A 27668-nucleotide genomic window follows, 5' to 3' on the forward strand; every position below is an offset into this window, starting at 1 on the left:
CAAATGTCTGTGGCAAATATCGAAGATACCTATGTGTGGCAAACATTCTGGGTTTTAAAATTTTAGCAGGTAACATGGTAGGAAATCTAAAGAAAGCTTTGTTTCATCGATCTCTATCGAACCAGCATCATGCTTGTTATACGTATTTTATATGTTTGTTAATGCTACTAATATTCTTGTTTTTCTCTCGTATTAGTATTAGGTATTAGTGTCCAGACTCCAGCTTCAAGTTTCTCACTTAATTAGCTCAAATCAGTTTGGCTTTGGCTACCATTCTTCTCTGAGATTTGTGACTTAAGTACCAGAAATGAACAGATAAAACAGATTTGGTTAAAATGTAAACCAAGTAGAACTTTATTACCAGGAGAGCCTTACAAAAGGTCTTGTTTAGAATCAGAGCCAATCGTAAAAGGTACGTTTGTTATCCTTATCAAGCATTGAGATTGAGAGTTAAATGAATAAATTACAAGGAATGAACAGATTTGGTTTAAATGTAAACCAAAGGAAACTTTACTATCACGAGTGTCTCACAAAAAGTCTTTGAAAAAATAAAATAATAATAATAAATAAATAAAATAGAAACAGTATTAGGTAGCAATCGTAGGAAATACCTACTCGTATGTACATTTTTTGTTAAATAATTCAAACATTGAAAGTTAAAGACGAATAAATTACCATCATGCTGAGTACTGAGCAATTGAAAATCGCTCGATAACTGAGAGGCTAAAGTGGTTAATCCATAGGAGTTACGCCCCTAGTGCATCCTGAGGGCGTCGGCTCCGGGCGTACACCTTCTGGTCACTAAACCGTCCTTGTCTTCCTTACATACCACAAATCATGCTCGGAGTCTCGTTTAATCAGCGCACTAATTGATACCTGAACATCTCAACCAGAAATGAAATATAGCCGGAGCTCAGTGGTGCGACTGTTGGTTTGGGCAGAGCCAGGAATACTCAGACTATAATGTTGCCAGGCAGACTCTTGGTTCTTGTGCCATATTAATAATAATAATGGACTCTTGAGTGGAAGGTAACCACTAGGCGAGGTTAACGCCTTAGGCGTTCTCTACCACCTAACCCTTAGAGCTCCATTACTATGTAATCACACTCTCAAATAAATGAGGATAAAATTCCATGCCTCGGCTGGGATCGAACCCACGCCCTCCTGTTTACGTCAAATTATGAAACAAATGAGGATAAAATTCCATACCTCGGCTGGGATGGAACTTACACCTTCCATGCCTCGGCTGGTATGGAACCCACACCCTCCTGTTTACCAGGCGAGAGTCTTGACCACGCCACCGAGGCAGGTTATAAGAATAGAACGTTGAATGCGCCAGTTCCCGATGGATCACTAAGCAAAGTGCCTAGTTAGCTTAGTTGGTAGTGCGTCTGCCTTGTAAGCGCTAGGCCGCGGGTTCGATTCCCGCCCGGGGCGGATTTTATCCCAGAGGGAAAGGTCTGCAAAGTCAGTAGCCTCCGAGACCTGGTGGGCATCACAGCAGGTTCTCACACCGGAGGTCCCGTGTTCGATTCCCGGTGGCGTCGAAGTTTTGCTCTGTGCTTGAAGTTCGGGGTAGGTAGTTCTTTTTTTATACCTCACTCACTCTTTACATATCTTCATCTGATATTTTTATCCACGCCTCTTTCCATTTACCTTCCTGATTTATTTCACTCCTCCCTCTACCATTCAATACTTTCATTCACAACCCTTCTTTTTCCTTTTATTCTCTTTCCACTATCAATACCTACATTCATTCATAACTCCTCTCACCCATGAATAATACGAGTCACTCTCACTTACATGAAAAGGGTTCGATGCCCGGTTTTGTCTTTCATTAACACGCCCTGTTGCTGTTCGGGATGATTTATCTCCTCTGAGCCAGCCTCGTTATCTTACCTTGTAAGCGCTAGGCCGCGGGCTCGATTCCTAAGCATCCTTCCAGCCTTCCACATGAGAAGGGATAGAAATACCGGACGCCCCGTACAGTTGTTAATCCCGTCTGTCACACGGTCTAAGCGGTGGCATAATGTTTTTTAGAGGGAACTGTAACTGCTAGGGTCTTAGCGTCCCGAAAGCGAAGAGAGAAGGGATAGGAGAAAGCCAGCCGTTCCGAGAACGAACATTATGTGTTTAGAATAATGTCCGCCCTGGGCGGGGGTCGAAAAGGCTATCTAACGCTTACAAGGCAGACGCGCTACCTTCCAACCTAATAAAATTACAATGACTCTTCAGTGGAAGATAACCCCAAGGCGAGGTTAACGCCGAGAGGGAATGGTCTGCAAAGTCAGTAGCCTCCGATGCCTGGTGGGCATCACAGCAGGTTTTCACATCGGAAGTCCCGGGTTCGATTCCCGGTGGCGTCGAAGTTTTGCTCTGTGCTTGAAGTTCGGGGTAGGTAGTTCTTTTTTTTTATACCTCACTCACTCTTTACATATCTCCATCTGATATTTTTATCCACGCCTCTTTCCATTTATCTTCCTGATTTATTTCACTCCTCCCTCTACCATTCAATACTTTCATCCACAACCCTTCTCTTTCCTTTTATTCTCTTTCCACTATCAATACCTACATTCATTCATAACTCCTCTCACCCATGAATACGAGTCACTCTCACTTACATGAAAAGGGTTCGATGCCCGGTTTTGTCTTTCATTAATACGCCCTGTTGCTGTTCGGGATGATTTATCTCCTCTGAGCCAGCCTCGTTATCTTACCTTGTAAGCGCTAGGCCGCGGGCTCGATTCCCACCCGGGGCGGATTTTATCCCGTGCGGATAATATTCGTTCTCGGAATGGCTGGCTTTCTCCCGTCCTCCTTATCTCTTCGATTTCGGGACGATAAGACCTTAGCAGTTACAAACCTCTTAAAAAATGAGGGAACTTTTGAACAGAGGGACTGAACAATCTCCTAATACAGTCGATACGAAAAACATGAGATTTACACACGATGTCACCCGAGAAACAGAAGTTCAGAAGTAGTTATGTTGACAATTGGAGAGAAGAATGGTAGCCAAAGCCAAACTGATTTGAGCTAATTAAGTGAGAAACTTGAAGCTGGAGTCTGGGTTCCAAGCTAACCAGGCTGACGAAATGTTATTCTCTCATAAAGTACCTATACGTAACTACTAACTACTGTGAAACTAGTCGCGTATTTGCTTCCGGAATACCCTGTATTTTATGCAAATGACTGGTAAAAACTTTTCAGACGTGGACTATTATTACAAGTACCTACCTAGAGGTCAGACTGTCAGCGTTATATTTATACCTATCTGTAGCAAATGTAGCGATTCAATGCATGCATATAGTCACCCATTATTATAGTACAAAAGTTGCTCCAATTCTTTTGTTTTGAACCTGATAATAGACTTCTTTGACCCACACAGTTCAGCAGTAATACGAGAGAAAAACAAGAATATTAACAAGCATATAAAATACGTTGAACAAGCATGATGCTTGTTTTGATAGAGATCGACACCTTCAGACAAAGCTTTCTGTAGAGATCCTACCACGTTACTTGCTAAAATTTAAAAACAAGTATGTTTGCCACACATATATATATCTTCAAATTTTTGCCAGACATTTGCTGTTCTGGCCAAATCTTTGGTCCTCTTTTTTTATGTTTTGGCTGGAAACTGGAAAGTCAATGAACATCTCATTTACATCAAGTATACGTATAGGTAGGTAATCAGTAGGTAATCGTATAAATCTTCTACTTGTAGGTACTTTTTTTTCATCTTTTTTTCTCCTTCTCGCTCTTTCCTCATAGGTGCGCGGGTATACCCACACAGCCTACACTGCGTTTCGGCATTTTTGGCACATCCACCAATATCTCCTTTGATAAGTAAAAAAAATTCTTTTAGTAGAAAAATTCTGTCGACTTTTGGATTTAGTAATTTGGCACATCCACTGAAAATAAATCCCCTCTCTCTCTCTCTTTCTCCCTCTCTCTCCCTCTCTCTCTCTCTCTCTCCCTCTCTCTCTCTCTCTCTCTCTCTCTGAAACTTTTGAACAGAGGGACTGAACAGTCTCCTAATACAGTCGATACGAAAAAAAAAATGAGATTTACACACGATGTCACCCGAGAAACAGAAGTTCAGAAGTTATGTTGACAATTGGAGAGAAGAATGGTAGCCAAAGCCAAACTGATTTGAGCTAATTAAGTGAGAAACTTGAAGCTGGAGTCTGGAGTTCAGCAGGCTCTTTTACGCCCGTCAGAAGCAACTTTACCAGATAAGATAATTCTTTTCACTTTTATTTGTCGACCTTTGCTAAGAAATTTCTCTGAAGTACTTTATCAACATCACGTGTTCCTTTCCTATATGTAGATGCATCTATGTTAATAATGCACCTTCATTTTATTACTGGGATTTCCCGGCTTGTTTTTCCTCATAAGGTAAACAATATGTAAAATTGTAAACATAATATTATAGATTTAATATAGAATTATTATAGACGATCAAATAAGCAAGGGCATATAAGGAACGTAATCTAAAGGGGACACAGAGTGCTGGCTCCTGTTTACATTTTTATTTCAATCGCCTCTGGAAACTGAGCAACCGATTTTCTTTGGTATTTATTTATCTGTCATATGTATCCTAAATTCATTTTCTCAGGGCTTCTAGAATCACTGTTCCTTCATTGCAGCTTCGACAAAAACGCACCAATACAATTTTTATGAAAGCCCCAGGGCCTGGGGCCCAGGCCATTTCAGGCAATCTTGCACTCGTAAACCAATTCCAAGTTGTATTTACCATCGTCCGAGAACTATCAACTATCTATACTAGGAAAGATAGCATTGGAATGAAATAATGAATGGGTTTGACTATGAATAAGGAACTGGGGCAGTGGCGTTACTACAGAAACGAGAGGCCTCGGAAAAACTTGGAACGTGAGCCCCAACTCCCAATGGCCAAAAAAGTTGGTCGTAACCGCCCGGATAGGTATTCGGTGCACTCAAATTTTTACTTTCCTTATCCTATTTATTTTACGTTTACTTTAAGGGATTTAACGTCACTTTGAAACTGCTAAAAAAATTAAATAACTCAGAAGGCCTATGAGTTATTTACTCATATGGCTACTCACATTATAATCTTTTTGGGAAAATCACCCACCAGTCGGCGACAAGCTACCCGCCTCCTCACTTTAACCTCTCCCAGAGTCTGCCAGCCCAAGTAGGCCCGGGAAAAACCAGTCTCTCGCGATTCCAGATGGTCACATAGTCAACCATCACGCGCAACTTTGCTTAGTCTTTAAGAGGTTTGACAGAGGGAACTGTAACTGCTAAGGTCTTATCGTCCCGAAATCGAAGAGAGAAGGAAGACAGGATAGGAGAAAATGATGATGATAGATAACGTTGACATTAGATCAGCCATGTTGTAGAGGTCAGGATATGGTCACACATAAACAACACTATAAATCCTTGTTGTCAGCAGAATTAATAATGAATAGGTATAGGTAGGTATATAAATTGTACATAGCTTATGTACTTAGATAATGATTTGATTTTCATGAGTAGGTACCTCTTTATTTATCAAAACAGGAGTATTGTTTACATTATTTATTTGTTTGGATTTGGACATTATTTGTTATAACATTATGTTTGTCAAATTGCCAATTCAGAATAAGTGCACGTGCAAAAACAAAAACAATCGTCTTTTATGTTTCAGATGATTGGGGTTATTGCCACCTTATCATTTAGCTGAGTCACGCTCGTCGCCGAATGAAGGGTAAAACCCCCGACAGTAAAACCTTTAGCAGTTTTACAGCGACGATAAACCCCTTAAAACATACAAAAGAAACTAATGGGGGAAAAGGACACCGTCATTTGATTGTCAGCTCTACTCAGTCTCATCAAAGATTGACGGCCAAGCTCTATGTTCTTTGCTCTCCGCTCCATATTCTTTTTTTTTTTTTTTTTGTCAGCTCCCTATTGACCACAGCCACAGCGAGTAGATCTTTCTCATTTCCATATTTTTCCTTCAGAATCGGTCTCAAGTTCAGATTCTTTCTCCCCAAGACTGCTTCTGTTGCATCCAAAGTAATGACGTCCGCAGCACCATCCGCTATAAGTTTCAAACAAACTTTGGATGACTTTTCTCTGTTGCATTCAAATGGAGGCCTAATATCTCGACTGAAAGCGGCATCCTTGAAAGCTAAACATTTGCTCATACCTTCTGGTGATGATACACACCATCTAATTGGTTTAATCGGTTTCACAACCCTTCCAATGACATCTTCGTAGTTTGCTTTCTGCAAGTATTGGGTTGGATGAAGAGTTTTCTTGTTGTCAACTGCTGTTGAGTTACTATCAATACCAAGGACATTTATCAACCAATCATTACCTGAGCTCTCTCCTAGCTTGTTGAGTTGAGAAATATAATTCCTCAGCTGTGTCAGATCTTGTGTATTGACTTCAATTCTGTCATTGGCAACAAATCCTGGCCATGGTCTGGCAGCCCAGGTACAGGGGGTTTCAGTAAGAGGTACGGTCTTGCCATCTGGACACAAAAATGAATAATTGTCTTTAGGTGCCTTGGCAACAGAGTTGGGTGATAATCCAAAGTAATTCTTCACATAGGCTAATTTGGTCCAAGCAATGTCACCACCACGTGCCTTGGCAACAGAGTTGGGTGATAATCCAAAGTAATTCTTCACATAGGCTAATTTGGTCCAAGCAATGTCACCACCACTTTTAGTTAAACAATTGAGAGCACCTTCATAGCCTGAATTATTGTCAGGATAATCACATTTACTTGGATTCTCACATAAAGCACAGAGATTAGAATATTTTTTCTTTAAATTTTCATTAATTTTAGCATCAGGTGACCATTCTCCCACAATACAGGCTTTGCTGAACAACTGTGAGAATGCTTTCAGTTCATTTTCTCGAGGAGACATGGTTTCATCATTAATATTTCCCAACACACCACTCTTCTTCAATTTGGTCAACGGTATTTTGTATCCAACATTTCTACCTATTCCTGTATGACAAGATTTCAAACCCTTGATCCCCTGCAAGTTTTTCAATTTCAAATCATTTCTTACCACTGCCACGGCTTCGTATCGAAACTCTGAGGTTGGTTCCACTTTCGTTCTAACTTCCTTGAAGATTATAAAATTAGCGTCAAACTTCTTGGATACAATGTACATGTCTTCAGGTTCCATGTAGGTAAAGTCTGCAACTTTCTTCTGGATCTGATGGATACAATCCACTCGGTCTCTGGCTCCTATACATTGTAACTTGGTTCCCGCACCACTGGCAGCACCTACCTCTACCATCCGCTTGCATTCCGCCATGTACTGATCTGGAACACATATCTTGTAATCTTTGAGAAGACACACTGAATACTGAACACAACACGAAATTATTATTAAAAGCACCGAACAAAATAAACCCGACCCGTAGTAATACATCATGACAACTAAACTCTCTTTTTTAAATCACCAGGCTTAAGATAAACTACCTCTACTCGTTCCAGGCAGCTTAGCTACAACATTCAATGTCTGAATATTACGTTAATATTACGAACACGAAGCGTTTAGATTGAATAACTATTAACTAATAACTTGAAGTGTTTGTATTCTCTCTTCTTGCGCCTTGTCAAGTATTGAATCTACTCATGGTCTTTAGAAACTTGCTAGCACATTAGCGAAATAATCCGGAGGTCGGTACTTGAACTAAAAATAACCAAACTGCTAGGCAGAGAGTCTTCTTTCCTAATTGATGTTTATTCAAATAAACTGATGATGATGGTAAAGGTGAGAAGAGAAACTCACTAACTTATTGTCAACAATTGCACTACCACAATGGTGATGATGATAGATAACGTTGACATTAGATCAGCCATGTTGCAGAGGTCAGGATGTGGTCACACATAAACAACACTATAAATCCTTGTTGTCAGCAGAATTAATAATGAATAGGTATAGGTAGGTATATAAATTGTACATAGCTTATGTACTTAGATAATGATTTGATTTTCATGAGTAGGTACCTCTTTATTTATCAAAACAGGAGTATTGTTTACATTATTTATTTGTTTGGATTTGGACATTATTTGTTATAACATTATGTTTGTCAAATTGCCAATTCAGAATAAGTGCACGTGCAAAAACAAAAACAATCGTCTTTTATGTTTCAGATGATTGGGGTTATTGCCACCTTATCATTTAGCTGAGGTACTGATCTGGAACACATATCTTGTAATCTTTGAGAAGACACACTGAATACTGAACACAACACGAAATTATTATTAAAAGCACCGAACAAAATAAACCCGACCCGTAGTAATACATCATGACAACTAAACTCTCTTTTTTAAATCACCAGGCTTAAGATAAACTACCTCTACTCGTTCCAGGCAGCTTAGCTACAACATTCAATGTCTGAATATTACGTTAATATTACGAACACGAAGCGTTTAGATTGAATAACTATTAACTAATAACTTGAAGTGTTTGTATTCTCTCTTCTTGCGCCTTGTCAAGTATTGAATCTACTCATGGTCTTTAGAAACTTGCTAGCACATTAGCGAAATAATCCGGAGGTCGGTACTTGAACTAAAAATAACCAAACTGCTAGGCAGAGAGTCTTCTTTCCTAATTGATGTTTATTCAAATAAACTGATGATGATGGTAAAGGTGAGAAGAGAAACTCACTAACTTATTGTCAACAATTGCACTACCACAATGATGATGATGATAGATAACGTTGACATTAGATCAGCCATGTTGTGGAGGTCAGGATGTGGTCACACATAAACAACACTATAAATCCTTGTTGTCAGCAGAATTAATAATGAATAGGTATAGGTAGGTATATAAATTGTACATAGCTTATGTACTTAGATAATGATTTGATTTTCATGAGTAGGTACCTCTTTATTTATCAAAACAGGAGTATTGTTTACATTATTTATTTGTTTGGATTTGGACATTATTTGTTATAACATTATGTTATTTAAATTGCCAATTCAGAATAAGTGCACGTGCAAAAACAAAAACAATCGTCTTTTATGTTTCAGATGATTGGGGTTATTGCCACCTTATCATTTAGCTGAGACATCTCCACAAGCTCCTCCATTGTTTCCACGATTTTATTATTATTCTTATTTTATAAAATTTTTGACAGTTGAATTAGATCCTTGTGGTAAATTGGAAATCAGTAAGACCAAATGTACAGAACGCAAGTGAGGTACCTACATTTACCTGGCTAAGTGAATGAGGTCCGTACACTTACCTAGCTAGGTACATATTAAGGTCCGATATTATCTACATATATTATGTTCACCAAGGTAATATAGTGTCACACAAAGCATTACATTGCTCATTATACCGGAATCTTGTATGTCACCCATCGGAATTTATCCGATCTGTGTAGGCTCAAGATCTTTTCCTGCACAATTACTCTCACCACTTACATTTTGATGCAGGCACCTTTAACCTTTAATCATCTTGGCTTGAGAAGGATTCTTTTTATCTAAATCTAATATATAAAAATCTGGTGTGAACATCACACGACTTTCCTTATCCTATTAAATGATGCTTATTTTTATGTTCTACTAGCTGAAGAAGTTTCATATATTTGTCAAGTGAAAACATAGTATCCATCATTTCAATATCTTCATCATGTTACTTGACGTTCTATCTCGTTTCCAGAAGACAGTCACTTGGTCGAACAGTAATAAATTAATAATAGTCATGCCAATGATAACGATACGGACTTCGGAGATAAGGGAAAGGGGGGGGGGATTCCCCCCTGTGTCCACGGTGTTCCACGTGGCCGGAAAATGGACACGAGGGCCGAAAAAAGACAACCAAGGAAGGAAGGGCAAGATAGAACCTTATCTATATATCTATCAAAAAGAAATAATTATCAAATATATAAAAATTAATATTTGTTTGTGTGTGTATGATGGGTGTGTGTGGGATTGATTGGTGTGTGTGTTTGTGGGTGTGTGTGGGATGGGTGTGGTGTGTGTGTTGGGTCTGTGGTGTGTGATTGTGTGTGTGTGTGGTGTATGTGTATGTGTGGTGTGATGGGTGTGTATGTGTGTGTGTGGTGTGATGGGTGTGTGTGTGGTGTGATTGGTGTGTGTGTGTGATGGGTATGTGGTGTGGTGTGATGTGTGTGGTGTGATGAATGTGTGGTGTGTGTGTGCGTGCGTGGTGTGATGGGTGTGTGTGTGGTGTGATGGGTGTGTGTGTGTGATGGATGTGTGGTGTGTGTGTGTGTGGGGGGGAAAGCAACGCGACGGGTTCGCCCTAGTTAGGAAATAAAAAACTTTTGACTTTAATAGGTTTTACAAATTTAATATATTTTATAGATAGGCGTATAATAATTATTTTTTTTATTGTAATATCACTAGGATTTTCCTGACAGCAATTAAAATTAATTAAAAAATCGAAGTACGCCAAAAGTAATTAAAGATAATTGGCCCATTACTTCTCTTATCAAAGAGCCCCAAAATGGTATAAATACTCGTATACCCCATCCGAAGGATTAATAAAGACTCATTTTACGTTGTCACTTAGATAGATAGTTTCTACGCCACCATGAAGTTCGTCCTATCTGGAGCCGCCATTGTTCTGTTGGCACACTGGGGTAAGTTAAACTTGAATCAAGTCTTTTTGGCCCAGCCCAGCCTAGAAATAGGATATTGGTAACTAACTAACTAACTAACTAACTCACTATAAAGCTTGTTTAACCAGCCTAGTCAGCTTGAAGGGTAGCACGCCCGCCTTGTAAGCGCTAGCGGGCACTATAAAGCTTGTTTAACCAGCCTAGTCAGCTTGAAGGGTAGCACGCCCGCCTTGTAAGCGCTAGCGGGGCGAAATTTATAACCAGAAAGGTTTGTTCTTGGAACGGTTGGCTATCTCCTATCTTGTCTTCCAAGCTTGGATTTTAGGACGATAAAACATTCATTTTCAGTTTCCTCTATCAAAACTCTTCAAAAAATTTTTGGTGGAAAATTTTATATCTCAAAATACTCCCCATGTATTAAGGGATCATTTAAAAGTGTCCAAAAATTGAACATTTTTTTTTCTAATTTTTGGTTCATAACCTGGCGGAAGAGATGACGGAAATTTCCCATCTTAAAATACTCCCCGTGTAATAAGGAATCATATAAAGTGTCTATGAAAAAAATTGATTTTTTTTTCGAAGTTAGAAGCAACATTGACTTTGGTTGATATCTGGATGAGTGACTGTCCGATTTTGACCAAATTGTTACAGTCGCGTCCTTGGATCATACCGGTATAGCATACCAAATTTTATCGCTCTACGACAAACCGTTCTTGAGATATTTTGTAGATATACAACTTTGTACTTTTTCCCATTTAAACCTGTAGTACGTACGTACGTACAGACCATGGGCCATGGGCTAAAAACCACTTTTTTGACATCAGGGGATCCTAAAACGGATATTTCCAACCATTGGTACGTACGTACGTACAGACCATGGGCCATGGGCTAAAAACCACTTTTTTGACATCAGGGGATCCTAAAACGGATATTTCCAACCATTTCCCGATTTTGAAAATTTGGACCGATTGCAAACTTTCATTATCAGGGGACCCCAAAACGGATATTTCCACCCATTTCCCGATTTTGAAAATTTGGACCGATTGCAATACTTTCATTACAGTATAGCTCGCTATACTGTAGTAATAGAAAGTAAAAAAGTCTATTGGGAAGATACATAGTTTCTTCTAACTGCCAGAGACGACTTCATCTAAAATCTATCGACCGGGCGTACTAGATAGATGCCGATCGATATCCACATCGATCGATGGCCATCGACTATGTGTGGACACACGTTTACACGGACAAATTTACAATAAATTCTTTTCACTCTTCTTAAATTCCAGTCAGTTTGTCCCCTGTTTCCGATAGTAGAACAACGTTGCCAACCTTCTTCGTATGGCCAACCTTCGATACAACTAAGACAACTTCAAAGCCAATCGATGCCACCACAAAGAAACCCGTCGGTCCGAGCAACCTGCCTACATTTCTGATCGAGCAAATCGTAAAAATCCTGAAGAACCACGTTTTCAACTTCGCCAAGATTGTGCTTCCCGACGTTGAAAAGAATGCAGCCCTGGTTCAGAAACTCGAGAATCTGGTGAAAGACCATGCCCAGGAAATTGTGGACCACCAACAACATCCTGACGCTTTCAGTTCCCGAGGGATTCTGAGCTTGATAACAAAGATAACAAAGGCAGCTTTCATTTTGGTTGAGAAAGTAGCAAAACTTGTGATCAGGGTAGTGGAAGGTGATACTGCAAAGGCAGTCGCTGGAAAGGCGGTGGATGTCGTCAAGAGTGAAACGGCGAAGAAGATCGCTAAAGACGTGGTAGGTACTGGATTGCAGGAGTTGGTGAAGAAAGCGGTAGATAGAGCGGCAAATGAAACAGGCTCTAACGCTTAATCACCATTGTTTATTTTGGGAACGAAGAATTAGACAACAGTCGTTGGAAAAGTGGTGAGACAAGCACGACAAGCTATCCCGAAAGCGTTGCCAAAGTTGCAAGTTCCTTCGATCCCATTTCTGTTAACCCTTTATTTTATTTTTTAACTTACGAGTATAACGCACATTTTATCCATTTTCGGATCCAAGATTTACACATTCTTCCATTTCTTCTATCTTCTGTATCAAAACAGAAAATTTTCAGCTTATTATACAGGGTGTCCCAGAATTTATGCCTAAATTGTTTTTCTCGGAGCCTGTTTGAAATTTCGAAAATCAAAAAACCCGTAAGTTTTTGATGCGGATATTTTTGCAATATCGCAATGCGTGAAAAATTTCGCGAAGTCCCAGAATTGGGTGCCAACTTTGGATTTTTAAATGAGAACCCCTATTTTTTATTGCATATTTCTACGTTAAATTTAAAGTACAATCGACTACTCACTGAATTACGTACATATTTCCCAACAATCGCACCCTTCCTTCTCCCCCTTTTCTCCGTAATTTCTCCCCTCCCTATGTCTTCTTTCCTCTCTTCGTCTCCTCTTCCCTTTCTATTGCACCCCTCCTTCTTTCTTCTCTTCGTCTCCTCTTCCCTTTCTATGGCACCCCTCCTTCTTTCCTCTCTATCGCACCCCTCCTTCTTTCCTCTCTATCGCACCCCTCCTTCTTTCCCACAACCCTTCTTTTCGTCTCCATCTCCATGTCTTCTTTCTCGTCTCTCATTCCTATCACACCCCCTTCTTCTTTCCCCTCCTTCTTATCTACCCTCCCCTCTCACTATCACACCCCTCCTCTTCTCTCCTCCCCCTTTCCAGTCTCTCATTCCTATCGCACCCCCTTCTTCTCATCTACCCTACCCCCTCTCCTATCACACCCCTCCTCTTCTCCCCTCCCCCTTTCCAGTCTCTCAAGGGAAACCTCTCATTGTGACAGAATTTTCCTCCCCCCTCTTTCTCCCTCCTCTCCCGTGGTCCGTCCCCTCTCTCCCCCTTCTCCCGTGATATATCGTAACCTACTCCTCCCCTTTGTGATATAAGATTCCTTCTGTTTTAGAACGTGTCAAGTCCTTCGTAGTTGAAATATTACATTTATTAGGGGTGTTGATTTTTATTTTTCCATTTATCGCAATGTCACATGCTTAACACAATTGCATTAAAAGTGCTTTTTTTTACAATAAATTTAACTTTCGCTCTTTCTCTCTCTCTCTCTCTCGCTCAACCCTGGCATTATGATAAAAAAAAAAGGAAAAGGAATTTTAGTTGTGTTAAGCGTAAATGCTTGTCACAAATATCATTCCCCGCCTAATACCTACACTACGCTAAATTTTATGACTTGACTTGGACTCGAACCACCAACCTCCAGATTCAAAGTCCACCGTGCTAACCACTGAGGGGAATTATGATTATTTTAAATCGCCAGGCCAAAAAGATACTCGAGATTATACATTATACCCATGGACTACGGGACTGAACAGGTTAATATTTGCGAGGGATGAAAGGGGGTGAATTTTAATTGATGCATTGGAATGACGAATCTTGGCTGCAGTTTTTTCTTCCTTTTTTCATATATTGGCTTTTGAGATGTGAAGACTAAAGTTACCCCAATAAACTTACGGGTGATTCAGTGAAAAGATTTTCAGCTTTAGTTTAGAGGAATTTTATTTGTGTCCTTTATTTTCTGTAATAAATGCTTTGTCCCTTTTCTTTAGATCGGATCGGATGGAGGTTTTCATTTAATGAAAACCTCCATCACGGTTTTGGGGGCACGGTTGGTCCAGTGGTAACGCGCTTGCTTGCCATGCAGAAGGTCTCGGGTTCGAATCCCACCATCGACAAAAATTTGTACTTTTTTTTTCTGTAATAAATACTTTGTCCCTTTTCTTTAGATCGGATCGGATGGAGGTTTTCATTTAATCCGATGCGCGATGGAGGTTTTCACTGTAGGGATGGGCGATATTTATAAAAATATCGATATATCGAAACCAAAATATCGATATTCGGAAATATCAATATATATCGCCCATCCCTATTTCACTGTAGGTATGCTTTCTGTTTAGAAGGATACTCTTCACATTCTACGTTCTTCAACCTAAAAATATAATGCTTTATTGGTAATCTTGGGAAACTGGTGTATCCAACGACATCAACATCAGATTTTTTAATATCACAAATTTCATCAATATTTTTCCATTTAATGTCACTCGGTAAGCTCAATCATTTTCTGACTTGGCGCGGCGGAGGGCTGTCGCTTTCGACAATATCATCGCTCTTTTGAGAGTTTCGAGTATTTTATTGAAATCTTTATTGAGCAATATCACTGATAATACTTTCCTTTTTCATTATATTTTCGGAGACAAGCAAATTGATTGATGTATATCTTGAGCAATATGACTCCCTGATTTCCTTTTATCTTATCAGTAACTTCCTCCCCCTCCCTTCCATTTCTTCAATAACTTCCTCCCCCTCGTTCCCATTTCTTCCCTCATTCTTCCCCTCCTCTATCATTCTTATCAATAGCTTCCTCCCCCTCCCTCTCATTTCTTCCTTAATTTTCCCTCCTCTCTCTTCTCGTACCTCTGGTTGTGGTTTTTCAATTTGCCTGTCATCCTCAGTCTCATGTCAGATTGGATGATAAAATTATTTTATTTATACGAACAGCATGTCTCTCTAGCACAGGCACGGAGTCTCCAGAACAAAATAGTCGGTTGGGGGAAAAAAAGAAGAAAAATGCCAGCCTAGATAGCCTTGTAAGCGCTAGGCCACGGGTTCGATTCCCGCCCGGGGCGGATTTTATGCTGAACGGATAATGTTCCTTCTCGGAACGGCTGGCTTTCTCCTATCCTGTCTTCCTTCTCTCTTCAATTTTGGGACGATAAGACCCTAGCAGTTACAAAAACGGCCCTGCCTCTTAATGTCAACCCTGCTCCCTGTACCAATATGTGTACACAACAGTATCACATATCCCTAATGTCTTGTCTTTATCCCAGGCGCCAACGCAATTTTACTTTCATGTCCAATTTTTTACTTTTTCCGAAGGGTTCAAGAGCGAGAGAGAGAGAGGATGAGAAGGAAAGGGGGAGAGAGAGGGCAATCACCCCTCTCTTGTTTTTTGTTTTTGTAGGGCTTTGTAGGTATGTGCATAGTTCTCTGTGGAGACGATATAGGAAAGAGACGAGAGAGAGAGAGAGAGAGAGAGAGAGAGAGAGAGAGAGAGAGTTATTTTTCCTCATTATCTCAGTTAGAGGGATTTCCTTGAGTTTTCTTTCTTTTTCAAATACCTAGCCTAACTACCTACTTATTTTGTTTTTCAAGGGGATTAGGTTTGTTTGCTTTTTATTATTACATATTATGCTTTTTTTTAGGGTCAGATTTGCTTTAGATTTTAGAAATTAGTATAGTGTGAGGACACAAAAGACATTTTTTATTCAGTATATAAAAAAAAACAATCTTGTCAAGAAAGCTTAAAATCTTACAACTTATTTCGTTTTTTCCATGAACAGGTTCTTCTTCTTCTTCTTCTTCTTCTTCTTCTTCTTCTCCTCCATCTTCTTCTTCACATCTTCCACTAAACAATGTCGGTAAAATCCACTCTGGTCATTAATAAACTCCGGGCTAATTAGTATGCGAGGCTTCAGGTGATTTATATGCCCGCCTGCCTTCTGTGAGAGAGATACAGGAAATGTGCGAGGCAGATAGCCATTGAGCTTTTCCTGTGTTTAAATACTGAGCCCTGTCTTTACCAGCGGACGGAAATTCGGCGATTGAACGAACGGAAAGAAGTTGAAGTTTTAGCTGAATTGTTAATTTTATATTTATGTATGTACATATGTAGTTTCTGTGTTTGTTTCGCGATAATTTTTGAAAGTTTAGTTTTTTGGCCGATATCAGAGTTCTCGGAACGGTTGGCTTTCTTCTATCCTGTCTTCCTTCTCTCTTCACTTTCGGAACGACAAGACCTTAGCAGTTACAGCACCCTCTTTCCAAACCCTTAAAATATGTAGGTAAGAAGTGAAGGGATCGCCATCTTCTCAGAATCTCAGAGATATATTAGACTGTAGTAAACCGTGATGTTATAGGTACTTTTAATGATTTGGGCGTGATACGAAGACATTTACGTGATTTGGTGATATCATCCGGTCCAGCAAACATTGGGGGCCTGCCTTAACATTTTACATTCTGGTTTCATCTTCTTTCACGTCCATTTTTAGCTGACAAATAAATTTGGATTTGGGACATTACCTACTGTCAATATGTGGGGAATTGGGAACATCCACTAGAAAGAATCAAAATATGAGCAAAATATGAGCAATTAAGAAGAGCATCGGAGCAATTAAGAAGAGCAATCGGTTTGCACACGGAGATGGACTTTTTATTCATTCTGTACCCAGGTACATATTAACAGTAAATCCTGTGAAATCTCCCAATACACCACTGAAGTTAAGCAACGTCACGCGTGTTTGGTATCCAGATGGGTGACCACCTGAGCCATCACCTATATGATCAGTCTATTCCACACTCAGTTTCCTTGTTACTGAGAGGAGACCTCACTCGAAATTATTTTCAGAGCCTCAGGCTGCCCTCCAGATTAAAAAGTGTCTGAGGATGCAATCTATCAAAATCTAAATCGATGGGATAACTGAAATTTTGAATAACAGTCAGAGGAGCGGAGTCCATATTACCTCTAGAGCCAGCGGCTATTGCACGTTGAATGCACCTTCCCAATGGGTCCCTGAACGCAACGTTGCGCGTGTTTGGTATCCGAACGGGTGACCGGGGCAATCACGTGCTGCTGGATTTCCTGACCCCACTCCCGGCTGGGTGAGGTCAATGTGAGGAGGCGGGTAGCTTGTCTCCGAATGGAGAGTAAAACCCCCGTCAGTAAAAACCGTAACGGTTACACAGTGAAGTTGAATCCCTTGAAGAACCCAAAAGGTCAAAGAAGAAAAAGAAGAACCCAAAAGTTCACCAATCATGAAATGAGCAGTTAAGCAGCTAAAACGTGCAAGTAGGTACCCAATATACATTAGTCATTGGTAAGTACCTATTTAGCTACATTATGTACATTCCACTGTATTCCGCTAGACTGGAACTATGTAGATAAAGATTTTGCTGAATATTCTAATGCAACTTATTTCCTAGGACAATAAGGTAGTTCTGTAGAGGCTCACGATTTTCAATGAACAATATAATGGCCAATTCCTACTGTGTATGCAAGATGCAAGTTGAAATACCTACGCAGACCTGTATAGGTTACCCTCTTTTGACCACTGGTCACATATCCGGGCCGCCTTCTAAAAAAGAACTTTGGATTTTGCATTTTAGACCTAGGTACTAATTTCATTACCCTTTAGTCCCTTTAGGGTCCAATAAGTCCCAGAAATTTCATTCAGTTACTTAAAGATTTCAGTAAATTTCGTCAAAATTTTACGCCCCGTCTGGGTGTTTACGCGCGAAAAACCACGCAACAAGACAAAAGGTACTGAGAAAGCAAAATCGTCGAGTTAAAATTTCGACCTTGATTGGATCGGTCAATAAGCGATTTGATCAATTTAGTCCTATAATCGTATTACCTAAAATTATGAGGCAAGTACGCAAGGTAGGTACCCGAAGAGACTGAATTGCTTCAACGAAGCAAAAAAACTTCGAGTCCTTTATTTTCCCCCGTAACAACGTCTGAAAAGTTTTTACCAGTCGGAGAGTAAAACCCCCGTCATTAAAAACCGTAACGGTTACACAGTGAAGTTGAATCCCTTGAAGAACCCAAAAGGTCAAAGAAGAACCCAAAAGTTCAAAGAAGAAAAAGAAGAACCCAAAAGTTCAAAGAAGAACCCAAAAGTTCAAAGAAGAACCCAAAAGTTCACCAATCATGAAATGAGCAGTTAAGCAGCTAAAACGTGCAAGTAGGTACCAATATACATTGGTCATTGGTAAGTATCTACCTATTTAGGTACATTGTACATTCCACTGTATTTCGCTAGACTCGAACTAGGTATGTAGATAAAGATTTTGCTGAATATTCTAATGCAACTTATTTCCTAGGACAATAAGGTAGTTCTGTAGAGGCTCACGATTTTCAATGAACAATGTAATGGCCAATTCCTACTGTGTATGCAAGATGCAAGTTGAAATACCTACGCAGACCTGTATACATAGGTTACCCTCTTTTGGCCACTGGTCACATATCCGGGCCGCCTTCTAAAAAAGAACTTTGGATTTTGCATTTTAGACCTAGGTACTAATTTCATTACCCTTTAGGGTTCAATAAATCCCAGAAATTTCATTCAGTTACTTAAAGATTTCAGTAAATTTCGTCAAAATTTTACGCCCCGTCTGGGTGTCTACGCGCGAAAAACCACGCAACAAGACAAAAGGTACTGTGAAAGCAAAATCGTCGAGTTAAAATTTCGACCTTGATTGGATCGGTCAATGAGCGATTTGATCAATTTAGTCCTATAATCGTATTACCAAAAATTATGAGGTAAGTACGCAAGGTAGGTATCCGAAGAGACTGAATTGCTTCAACGAAGCAAAAAAACTTCGAGTCCTTTATTTTCCCCCGTAACAACGTCTGAAAAGTTTTTACCAGTCATTTGCATAAAATACAGGGTATTCCGGAAGCAAATACGCGACTAGTTTCACAGTAGTTAGTAGTTAAGTATAGGTACTTTATGAGATAATAACATTTCGTCAGCCTGGTTAGCTTGGAAGGAAGCTCGTCTGCCTTGTAAGTGGTTAGGACTAGGACTGACACTCGTATTTATGAACAAGAATGATCGTTCTTAGATCAGTCTCAAGTCAAAATTGACCAATCAAATGCCTTGAGACTATGCTTGGCACGAACTTAAGAGCAAGCATTTTGTTCATAAATATGGGTGTAAGACAGCTAGGTCATGGGTTCCCGTCCGGAGCGAACTTTATCCTAAACAGATAAGGTTCGTTCTCGGAACGGCTCGCTGTCTTCTATCCTGTCCTCCTTATCTCTTCGATTTCGGGACGGTAAGACCCCGTTGTTACAGTTCCCTCTATCTCCTATCCTGTCTTCCACATGTGAAGAGAGCCCAAGTTTTGAGGTCTTCTGGAGTGTGAGGCTGAGGATATTACATATTACGAGGGTAAGGATTAGTGACAAACCTTTTGGGGGAAAAAAAAGTTTTACGTTTCGAACACCTTGTAGAAATAAATAGGCAGTCGAATAGAATAAAGAATAGAATTCACGTTTCAACAAGTTTTAACAGCTAGGTCGCGGGTTCCCGTCCGGGGCGAACTTTATCCTAAACAGGTAAGGTTCGTTCTCGGAACGGCTCGCTGTCTCGCTCTCTTCGATTTCGGGACGGTAAGACCCCGTTGTTACAGTTCCCTCTATCTCCTATCCTGTCTTCCACATGTGAAAAGAGCCCAAGTTTTGAGGTCTTCTGGAGTGTGAGGGTGAGAATATTACATATATCGAGGGTAAGGATTAGTGACAAACCTTTTGGGGGAAAAAAGTTTTACGTTTCGAACACCTTGTAGAAATAAATAGGCAGTCGAATAGAATAAAGAATAGAATTCACGTTTCAACAAGTTTTATGTCTGGGGAGATTTTCCAAACCTAATACGTAAAAGTCTTTGTGATGAAAGTCGAGCGAAATTTGTGATCACCAACGCGTAAATATTGCCGGAGACGCTTGGTTGCGGCCGGGAAATTAAACTTTCCTTCCGGTTGCTAAAGAGTTCCAAAACTTTAAATTACAAAGCTAAAGGATCCATTAAAAGTTTCAAGCTGGGTTTAGTTGCAGGCTTTAGTAGCGAAGTTAGTAGCAAGGTTTATGGTTTACGCCCAACAATTTATCGGTCCATTTTACCCAAAGTTGTCGGGAAATTAAACTTTCCTTCCGGTTGCTAAAGAGTTCCAAAACTTTAAATTACAAAGCTGGAGGATGCATTAAAAGTTTCAAGCTAGGTTTAGTTGCAGGCTTTAGTAGCGAAGTTAGTAGCAAGGTTTATGGTTTACGCCCAACAATTTATCGGTCCATTTTACCCAAAGTTGTGCTAACTGCTGACTGGCGCCAGTACCTACCCGTTTATTCTAACCTCGCCTCGTGTAAACTAAGGTCAGCCACTCACTATCAGGTAGACCTGACAGGTACGACTTAAAGGGTATATCTATCAGGTATACCTGATAGTTAGTGGCTGGCCTAACTAGAAAACGTAAGTGTGGCGCTTTGCTTTTCACTGGAGAAAACTGCACACCATCCATCTACTGTTCATGGAATCCAAAGTTGGCTGTCGGCCACTAACTTCTGAGGTTAGAGAGGAATGAGAATACCATCATTCTCAGAACTTACCTGGACATGAAGATTTCTTTGAGTATGGACGGTAGGTATTTCCCCGGAGAACGGAAAATGCATACAAAACTGAATTGGCATGAAAATGTCATACTGCAGCCAGCGGAAACCTATTTGTAAAACCGACTTGGAAAAAAATAGCTACCTACATTAAAGAGCTAAGGAAAATGAGGTGTCTCGAACATTGGAAGTGTAGTTGTCTATCGTCTATCACGAAAAATTCAAAGATATGAAAATAAATAATACAGATATCTCACACTGGAGGCGATCTAGTCGCAATTCCAGTGTGAAATGTCTGTATCAGGACTATCTGGTTAATAGGTTTGGATCTTTAGGCGGCGCGGCAAAATCGGTCTGGCTACCCTTCCAATGTAGGTAAGTAAAACAACCTCTCATATGCCGATATGCTGCCCGCTATACCGCACACTAAAGTGATAAAACAAGTTTGAGCTTTCTAATGGGAATGTAGGATATCCAAACTCCGTCTATTGCCGTCTTGCTGGGAGTTTTTGACCTGCCGCGTCGCTGGGACTTGAACCACAAATCCCTCTAATATAGATGACCTAATAATACCTCGTCTTAGTAGGGTTCAAAAGGCACACGATTGTTCTGTTTTGGAGAAACGAAAACGACCGTTTTCCAATTGGTAAAATTGATACTGTACCATATTTTCTTCTCAACAGAACTAGGTATTGATATTTAAGTTGGATTTGATCCATTTAAGCCTCTTGCTCCGTCCAAACGCCCACTTTTATAGAGGAAATCTGCCAAGAAAACTGTGAAGTTTTAATATTTGATATAGGGATTATCGAAATTAGTGATAAGCTGATAAACAATATGCAATAATATATTATCACTAGGAATTTGGAACGTGTTATTATTTTCAAGTCAGCTCCCATGGCGTAGTGGTTACTGCGCTCGTCTTGCACGCGGGAGACCCGGGTTCGATTCCCGGCGGGGTGAAGAAATTTGTATCATGCAAATGATTGATTCCGTGACTGGCTGTTGCGGGGCTCACTCAGCCTCGTGAGGAAAATGAGTAGCTATGGCATATAAATGCGCATAGCGACCGGTGCCAGCATGGTAGGTAAACATTGGATTTTAGGATTTTTGAGATATTGGGAAAATCCTACAATGCTGCAGTGAGCACCAAAGTTGTGACATAATAACACAAAAAAAAAAAAAAAAATGCATTGCATTATTATTTTCAAGGCAGCAATTAAGGGGAAATCTATATCTATAAAAGAACAACCAAAATTAACACAAATAGGTAGGTACAAAAAAAACAAGGTTTTATTGTATTTGTAAAAGTTTTAACAAAAAACATTGAGGAATCCTATTAGGTATTGTCGTCTAAGAAATATAAATCTCTCTACATTGTATCCTGCTAGGTATATCTACATTAAAAGTGGCGCAAAAATGACTCAAAAAATTGGATATACCTATAACCACAAACTATACCAAAAATTATAGCAAAGTTGAATAAAACAAAAATCAAAGGCTTATACCTTATACGAAGATGTAGAGTTTGTAGAGATACCTATGCTTAGACGAATAAAAGAATTTACATATCATTATTACCCATCTTGTTATTTTTTTTTACAACAATAAGAAGAAGAAGAAGAAGAAGAAGAAGAAGAAGAAGAAGAAGAAGAAGAAGAAGAAGAAGAAGAAGAAAAAAATGGTGATGATATTGTGATGACAGGAAAATAAATTATTGGGATGAAACAATAAATAATAACGATCGCCAGCCACACACTATCAGGTAGACCTGACAGGTACGACTTAAAACGTACATCTATCAGGTATACCTGATAGTGAGTGGTTGGCCTAACCATTAGAAAACGTAATTGTGGCGCTTTCCTTTTCACTGGAGAAAACTGCACACCATGCATCTACTGTTCATGGAATCCAAAGTTGGCTGTCGGCACTAACTTTTGAGGTTAGAGAGGAATGAGAATACCATCATTCTCAGATATTACCTGGACATGAAGATTTCTTTGAACTACGAGTATGGACGGTAGGTATTTCCCCGGAGAACGGAAAATGCATACAAAACTAAATTGGCATGAAAATGTCATACTGCAGCCAGCGGAAACCTATTTGTAAAACCGACTTGAAAAAAAAAAAAAAAAAAAAAAAAAAAAAAAAAAAAAAACAACTACCTACATTAAACAGCTAAGGTGTCTCGAACATTGGAAGTGTAGTCGTCTATCACGAAAAATCCAAAGATATGAAAATAAATAATACAGATATCTATCTCACACTGGAGGCGATCTAGTCGCAATTCCAGTGTGAAATGTCTGTATCAGGACTATTAGGTTAATAGGTTTGGATCTTTAGGCGGCGCGGCGCGGCACGGCAAAATCGGTCTGGCTACCCTTCCAATGTAAGTAAAAGAACCTCTCATATGCCGATATGCTGCCCGCTATACCGCACACTAAAGTGATAAAACAAGTTTGAGCTTTCTAATGGGAATGTAGGATATCCAAACTCCATCTATTGCCGTCTTGCTGGGAGTTTTTGACCTGCCGCGTCGCTGGGATTTGAACCACAAATCCCTCTAATAGATGACCTAATAATACCTCGTCTTAGTAGGGTTCAAAAGGCACACGATTGTTCTGTTTTGGAGAAACGAAAACGACCGTTTTCCGATTGGTAAAATTGATACTGTACCATATTTTCTTCTTAACAGAACTAGGTATTGATATTTAATTTGAGAAGTTGGATTTGATCCATTTAAGCCTCTTGCTCCGTCCAAACGCCCACTTTTATAGAGGAAATCTGCCAAGAAAAGAGTGAAGTTTTAATATTTGATATAGGGATTATCGAAATTAGTGATAAGCTGATAAACAATATGCAATAATATATTATCACTAGGAATTTAGAAAAATATGGAAATGAGAAAGATTTACTCGCTGTGGCTGTGGTCAAGAAAGATTCCAAGGTACAAAACTTTGAAGACCTCAGAGGACTAAAGTCATGTCATTCAGGTTATATGGATTCAAGCGGTTGGGTTGCACCCGTGTATCATTTACTAGAGAAGGGTTTGATTAAGAATGATGTATGCCCTTACTACAAAGGAGTGGAGCAATTCTTCTCAGGAGGTAGTTGTGTTCCTGGTCTTGAAGAGAAGGAAAAATCCGAGTCGCCTTCACTTGAGAAAATCTGTCACAATATTACCACAATCTTTGCAACGAACACTTTACAATGTTTGAAAATGGGAGATGCTGATGTGGCTTTTACCAATCAAGTCAAAGTGAATGAAGCTATTGAGGAGGGAATATTCAAGGTAGATGAGATCGAGTTTCTCTGCAGCAAAGGTGGCAGAGCTCCTGTAAGTAAAGCTGCAGACTGTAACTTGGGCGTTGTGCCTCCTCATATGGTTGTAACTAGTAATTCTAAGTCTAATATGGAAATAGACATCATCAAACATGCAATAATTACTGCAGCAGATTTGTTTTCAAAGAAACCAGAAATTTTCAAGCTGTTTGGATCATTCATGGGGAAACCTGACGTTCTGTTTTTGAATCCTGCTACTGGTGTTGAAAGTCTTCCTGATCAAGCGACGGATGTTGAAACCAATTTCTCAAACAATATGCTCAGTAAAGTTATGTATTGTAGTGGTAAGGCTAATTAAAACCAGCAGTTCTGTAAACTGTAGACCTCCCTCAAAGAACCCAAATATGTATATTGTACACTTAATTATTTCTGTTCCGTAAACATAATTTTGAGAATTTCACGATTTTACAACAATAATAAGAAGAAGAAGAAGAAGAAAAAAATGGTGATGATATTGTGATGACAGGAAAATAAATTATTGGGATGAAACAATAAATAATAACGATAGGTATAAAAAGAAAAACTATGAACAATAACGAATAACGAGACTCATTTATAACCAGGTTCTTGCTGAACTCATTATAATCCTCCTAATAAATTACTATCAATACCTACGTATAAAATGTAATATCACTTAACGTGAAATAAGCAGAGGTCCAAATCACCTTCTGTACAAGCTACACATTAGTTGGTATAGCAGTTCCCAAAAGTGTGTAAAAATTGAAGCTTTTTAAACCAAACAAATATCTGGCATGTACCTATTAATGAAACATTATCGCAGAGGTCCAAATCACCTTCTGTACAAGCTACACATTAATTGGTATAGCAGTTCCCAAAAGTGTGTAAAAATTGAAGCTTTTTAAACCAAACAAATATCTGGCATGTACCTATTAATGAAACATTATGCAAATTATACCTACCTATATCGACTTTGTTATATAAATTCTAAAGGATTCCAAGGTGTAACATGGAATTTATGGAAAAAGATATAAACGATAAACGTCTTTCTGAGTGGGAAGAAAATTTGTTAGAAAGATCTGTAGGCCAAGTGAACAGTTGGGAAGCACTATTTTAGTGCCTACTATGTTAGCACTATCAGCAAATAGATTCAGTCAAGTACTAAATCATAATGTACCATAGAATCAATGAACAATAAATATTTTTTATTAGCAAAGCCATAAAACATCCATGACGTTAATTAGTCAATAAAATCCGAATATTATAGCTGTAAGCAATAGAAAATTGGCACTATGTATTGGCATGTATCGTTATAAATTATTTTTGCATTCATGAGTGTGTTTTGATTCACACCTTTGCAAACTCTTTGGAAATGAGTTTTCTCTATATCTGTTGAAATCTTTTTGATAATATTTATCATCTTGATCTAAACTTTAGGCTTCTTGTTCTTCGCGTCACTACTACAATACATAACCTTACTGAGCATATTGTTTGAGTAGTTGGTTTCCACATCTGTCGCTTGATCAGGAAGAACTTCAACACCAGTAGCAGGATTCAAAAACAGAACGTCAGGTTTCCCCATGAATGATCCAAACAGTTTAAAGATTTCTGGTTTCTTCGAAAACAAATCTGCTGCACTAAGGATTGCGTGTCTGATGGTGTCTATTTCCACGTTGGACTTGGAATTACTAGTTACAACCATGTGAGGAGGTACAACGCCCAAGTTACAGTCTGCAGCTTTACTTACAGGAGCTCTACCACCTTTGCTGCAGAGATACTCGATCTCATCTGTCTTGAATAATCCCTCCTCAATAGCTTTGTTCACTTTGACTTGCTTGATGAAGGCACAACGCCCAAGTTACAGTCTCCAGCTTTACTTACAGGAGCTCTGCCACCTTTGCTGCAGAGATACTCGATCTCATCTGTCTTGAATAATCCCTCCTCAATAGCTTTGTTCACTTTGACTTGCTTGATGAAGGCTACATCGCCATCCCCTGATTTCAAACATTGTAGAGGTGTGTAGGTGACTCTAGTAGCTTTAGGACAGATTTTCTCAAGACTTGCTGGAGCATCTTTTTCCTCTTCGTCAATACCAGGAACACAACTACCTCCTGTGAAGAATTCTGCTACTCCTTTGTAGTAAGGACATGAATCTTTCTTGATCAAACCCTTCTCTAGTAAATTATACACGGGTGCAACCCAACCAGTTGTACGCATATAGGCTGTGTGACATGACTTTAGTCCTTTTAGTTCTTCCAAGCTCTTCACCTTAGAGTTTTTATTGACCACAGCCACAGCGAGTAGATCTTTCTCATTTCCATATTTTTCCTTCAGAATCGGTCTCAAGTTCAGATTCTTTCTCCCCAAGACTGCTTCTGTTGCATCCAAAGTAATGACGTCCGCAGCACCATCCGCTATAAGTTTCAAACAAACTTTGGATGACTTTTCTCTGTTGCATTCAAATGGAGGCCTAATATCTCGACTGAAAGCGGCATCCTTGAAAGCTAAACATTTGCTCATACCTTCTGGTGATGATACACACCATCTAATTGGTTTAATCGGTTTCACAACCCTTCCAATGACATCTTCGTAGTTTGCTTTCTGCAAGTATTGGGTTGGATGAAGAGTTTTCTTGTTGTCAACTGCTGTTGAGTTACTATCAATACCAAGGACATTTATCAACCAATCATTACCTGAGCTCTCTCCTAGCTTGTTGAGTTGAGAAATATAATTCCTCAGCTGTGTCAGATCTTGTGTATTGACTTCAATTCTGTCATTGGCAACAAATCCTGGCCATGGTCTGGCAGCCCAGGTACAGGGGGTTTCAGACTGAAGAAGTTTCATATAATTATTTGTCAAGTGAAAACATAGTATCTATCATTTCAATATCTTCATCATGTTACTTGACGTTTTATCTCGTTTCCAGAAGACAGTCACTTGGTCGAACAGTAATAAATTAATAATAGTCATGCCAATGATAACGATACGGACTTCGGAGATAAGGGAAAGGGGGGGGGGATTCCCCCCTGTGTCCACGGTGTTCCATGTGGCCGGAAAATGTACACGAGGGCCGAAAAAAGACAACCAAGGAAGGAAGGGCGAGATAGAACCTTATCTATATATCTATCAAAAAGAAATAATTATCAAATATATAAAAATTAATATTTGTTTGTGTGTGTATGATGGGTGTGTGTGGGATTGATTGGTGTGTGTGTTTGTGGGTGTGTGTGGGATGGGTGTGGTGTGTGTGTTGGGTCTGTGGTGTGTGATTGTGTGTGTGTGTGGTGTATGTGTATGTGTGGTGTGATGGGTGTGTATGTGTGTGTGTGGTGTGATGGGTGTGTGTGTGGTGTGATTGGTGTGTGTGTGTGATGGGTATGTGGTGTGGTGTGATGTGTGTGGTGTGATGAATGTGTGGTGTGTGTGTGCGTGCGTGGTGTGATGGGTGTGTGTGTGGTGTGATGGGTGTGTGTGTGTGATGGATGTGTGGTGTGTGTGTGTGTGGGGGGGAAAGCAACGCGACGGGTTCGCCCTAGTTAGGAAATAAAAAACTTTTGACTTTAATAGGTTTTACAA

The 27668-nt window shown here is 39.5% G+C and overlaps 4 protein-coding genes across 4 annotated transcripts; 2 read left to right on the forward strand and 2 right to left on the reverse strand.

Annotated features, from left to right (window-relative positions):
• Positions 1 to 4603: 4603 nt before the first annotated feature.
• LOC103507800 (transferrin) lies at positions 4604 to 7726 on the reverse strand. Its single transcript, XM_026822561.1, has 3 exons — positions 6615 to 7726; positions 5926 to 6533; positions 4604 to 4646 (listed from the first exon to the last, which is right to left on the reverse strand). The coding sequence occupies exons 1-3, from the start codon at positions 7416 to 7418 to the stop codon at positions 4604 to 4606; spliced, it is 1455 nt and encodes a 484-aa protein (XP_026678362.1). The 5' UTR covers positions 7419 to 7726.
• Positions 7727 to 10486: 2760 nt separating this feature from the next.
• LOC103507787 lies at positions 10487 to 12624 on the forward strand. Its single transcript, XM_008472292.2, has 2 exons — positions 10487 to 10605; positions 11871 to 12624. The coding sequence occupies exons 1-2, from the start codon at positions 10557 to 10559 to the stop codon at positions 12428 to 12430; spliced, it is 609 nt and encodes a 202-aa protein (XP_008470514.1). The 5' UTR covers positions 10487 to 10556; the 3' UTR covers positions 12431 to 12624.
• A 4552-nt stretch (positions 12625 to 17176) lies between these two features.
• Positions 17177 to 24513, forward strand: LOC103507801 (transferrin-like). The gene is made up of 2 exons (XM_008472306.3): positions 17177 to 17286; positions 23673 to 24513. Exons 1-2 carry the CDS (start codon positions 17177 to 17179, stop codon positions 24430 to 24432), a joined length of 870 nt encoding a protein of 289 aa, XP_008470528.1. The 3' UTR covers positions 24433 to 24513.
• A 24-nt stretch (positions 24514 to 24537) lies between these two features.
• On the reverse strand, positions 24538 to 26936 carry LOC103507802 (transferrin-like). Its single transcript, XM_026822562.1, has 3 exons — positions 25988 to 26936; positions 25022 to 25853; positions 24538 to 24892 (listed from the first exon to the last, which is right to left on the reverse strand). The coding sequence occupies exons 1-2, from the start codon at positions 26934 to 26936 to the stop codon at positions 25519 to 25521; spliced, it is 1284 nt and encodes a 427-aa protein (XP_026678363.1). The 3' UTR covers positions 24538 to 24892; positions 25022 to 25518.
• Between the last annotated feature and the right edge of the window lie 732 nt (positions 26937 to 27668).

Source organism: Diaphorina citri, unplaced genomic scaffold (assembly GCF_000475195.1).
Source record: "Diaphorina citri unplaced genomic scaffold, Diaci psyllid genome assembly version 1.1 scaffold342, whole genome shotgun sequence".
Taxonomy (NCBI): domain Eukaryota; kingdom Metazoa; phylum Arthropoda; class Insecta; order Hemiptera; family Psyllidae; genus Diaphorina; species Diaphorina citri.

Excerpts from the sequence above, each read along its gene's own strand:
- LOC103507787 (XM_008472292.2), top strand. The coding sequence starts at position 10,557 with ATGAAGTTCGTCCTATCTGGAGCCGCCATTGTTCTGTTGGCACACTGG. Across the intron at positions 10,606-11,870 it reads TGTTCTGTTGGCACACTGGG|TCAGTTTGTCCCCTGTTTCC; the intron begins GTAAGTTAAACT and ends CTTAAATTCCAG.
- LOC103507802 (XM_026822562.1), bottom strand. The coding sequence starts at position 26,936 with ATGAAACTTCTTCAGTCTGAAACCCCCTGTACCTGGGCTGCCAGACCA. Across the intron at positions 25,854-25,987 it reads CGAGTATCTCTGCAGCAAAG|GTGGTAGAGCTCCTGTAAGT; the intron begins GTGGCAGAGCTC and ends TCTGCAGCAAAG.
- LOC103507801 (XM_008472306.3), top strand. The coding sequence starts at position 17,177 with ATGCACCTTCCCAATGGGTCCCTGAACGCAACGTTGCGCGTGTTTGGT. Across the intron at positions 17,287-23,672 it reads CTGACCCCACTCCCGGCTGG|GAATTTAGAAAAATATGGAA; the intron begins GTGAGGTCAATG and ends TATTATCACTAG.
- LOC103507800 (XM_026822561.1), bottom strand. The coding sequence starts at position 7,418 with ATGATGTATTACTACGGGTCGGGTTTATTTTGTTCGGTGCTTTTAATA. Across the intron at positions 6,534-6,614 it reads CACCCAACTCTGTTGCCAAG|GCACCTAAAGACAATTATTC; the intron begins GCACGTGGTGGT and ends TCTGTTGCCAAG. Across the intron at positions 4,647-5,925 it reads GTGGCTGTGGTCAATAGGGA|CTGCAATGAAGGAACAGTGA; the intron begins GCTGACAAAAAA and ends TTTTTGTCGAAG.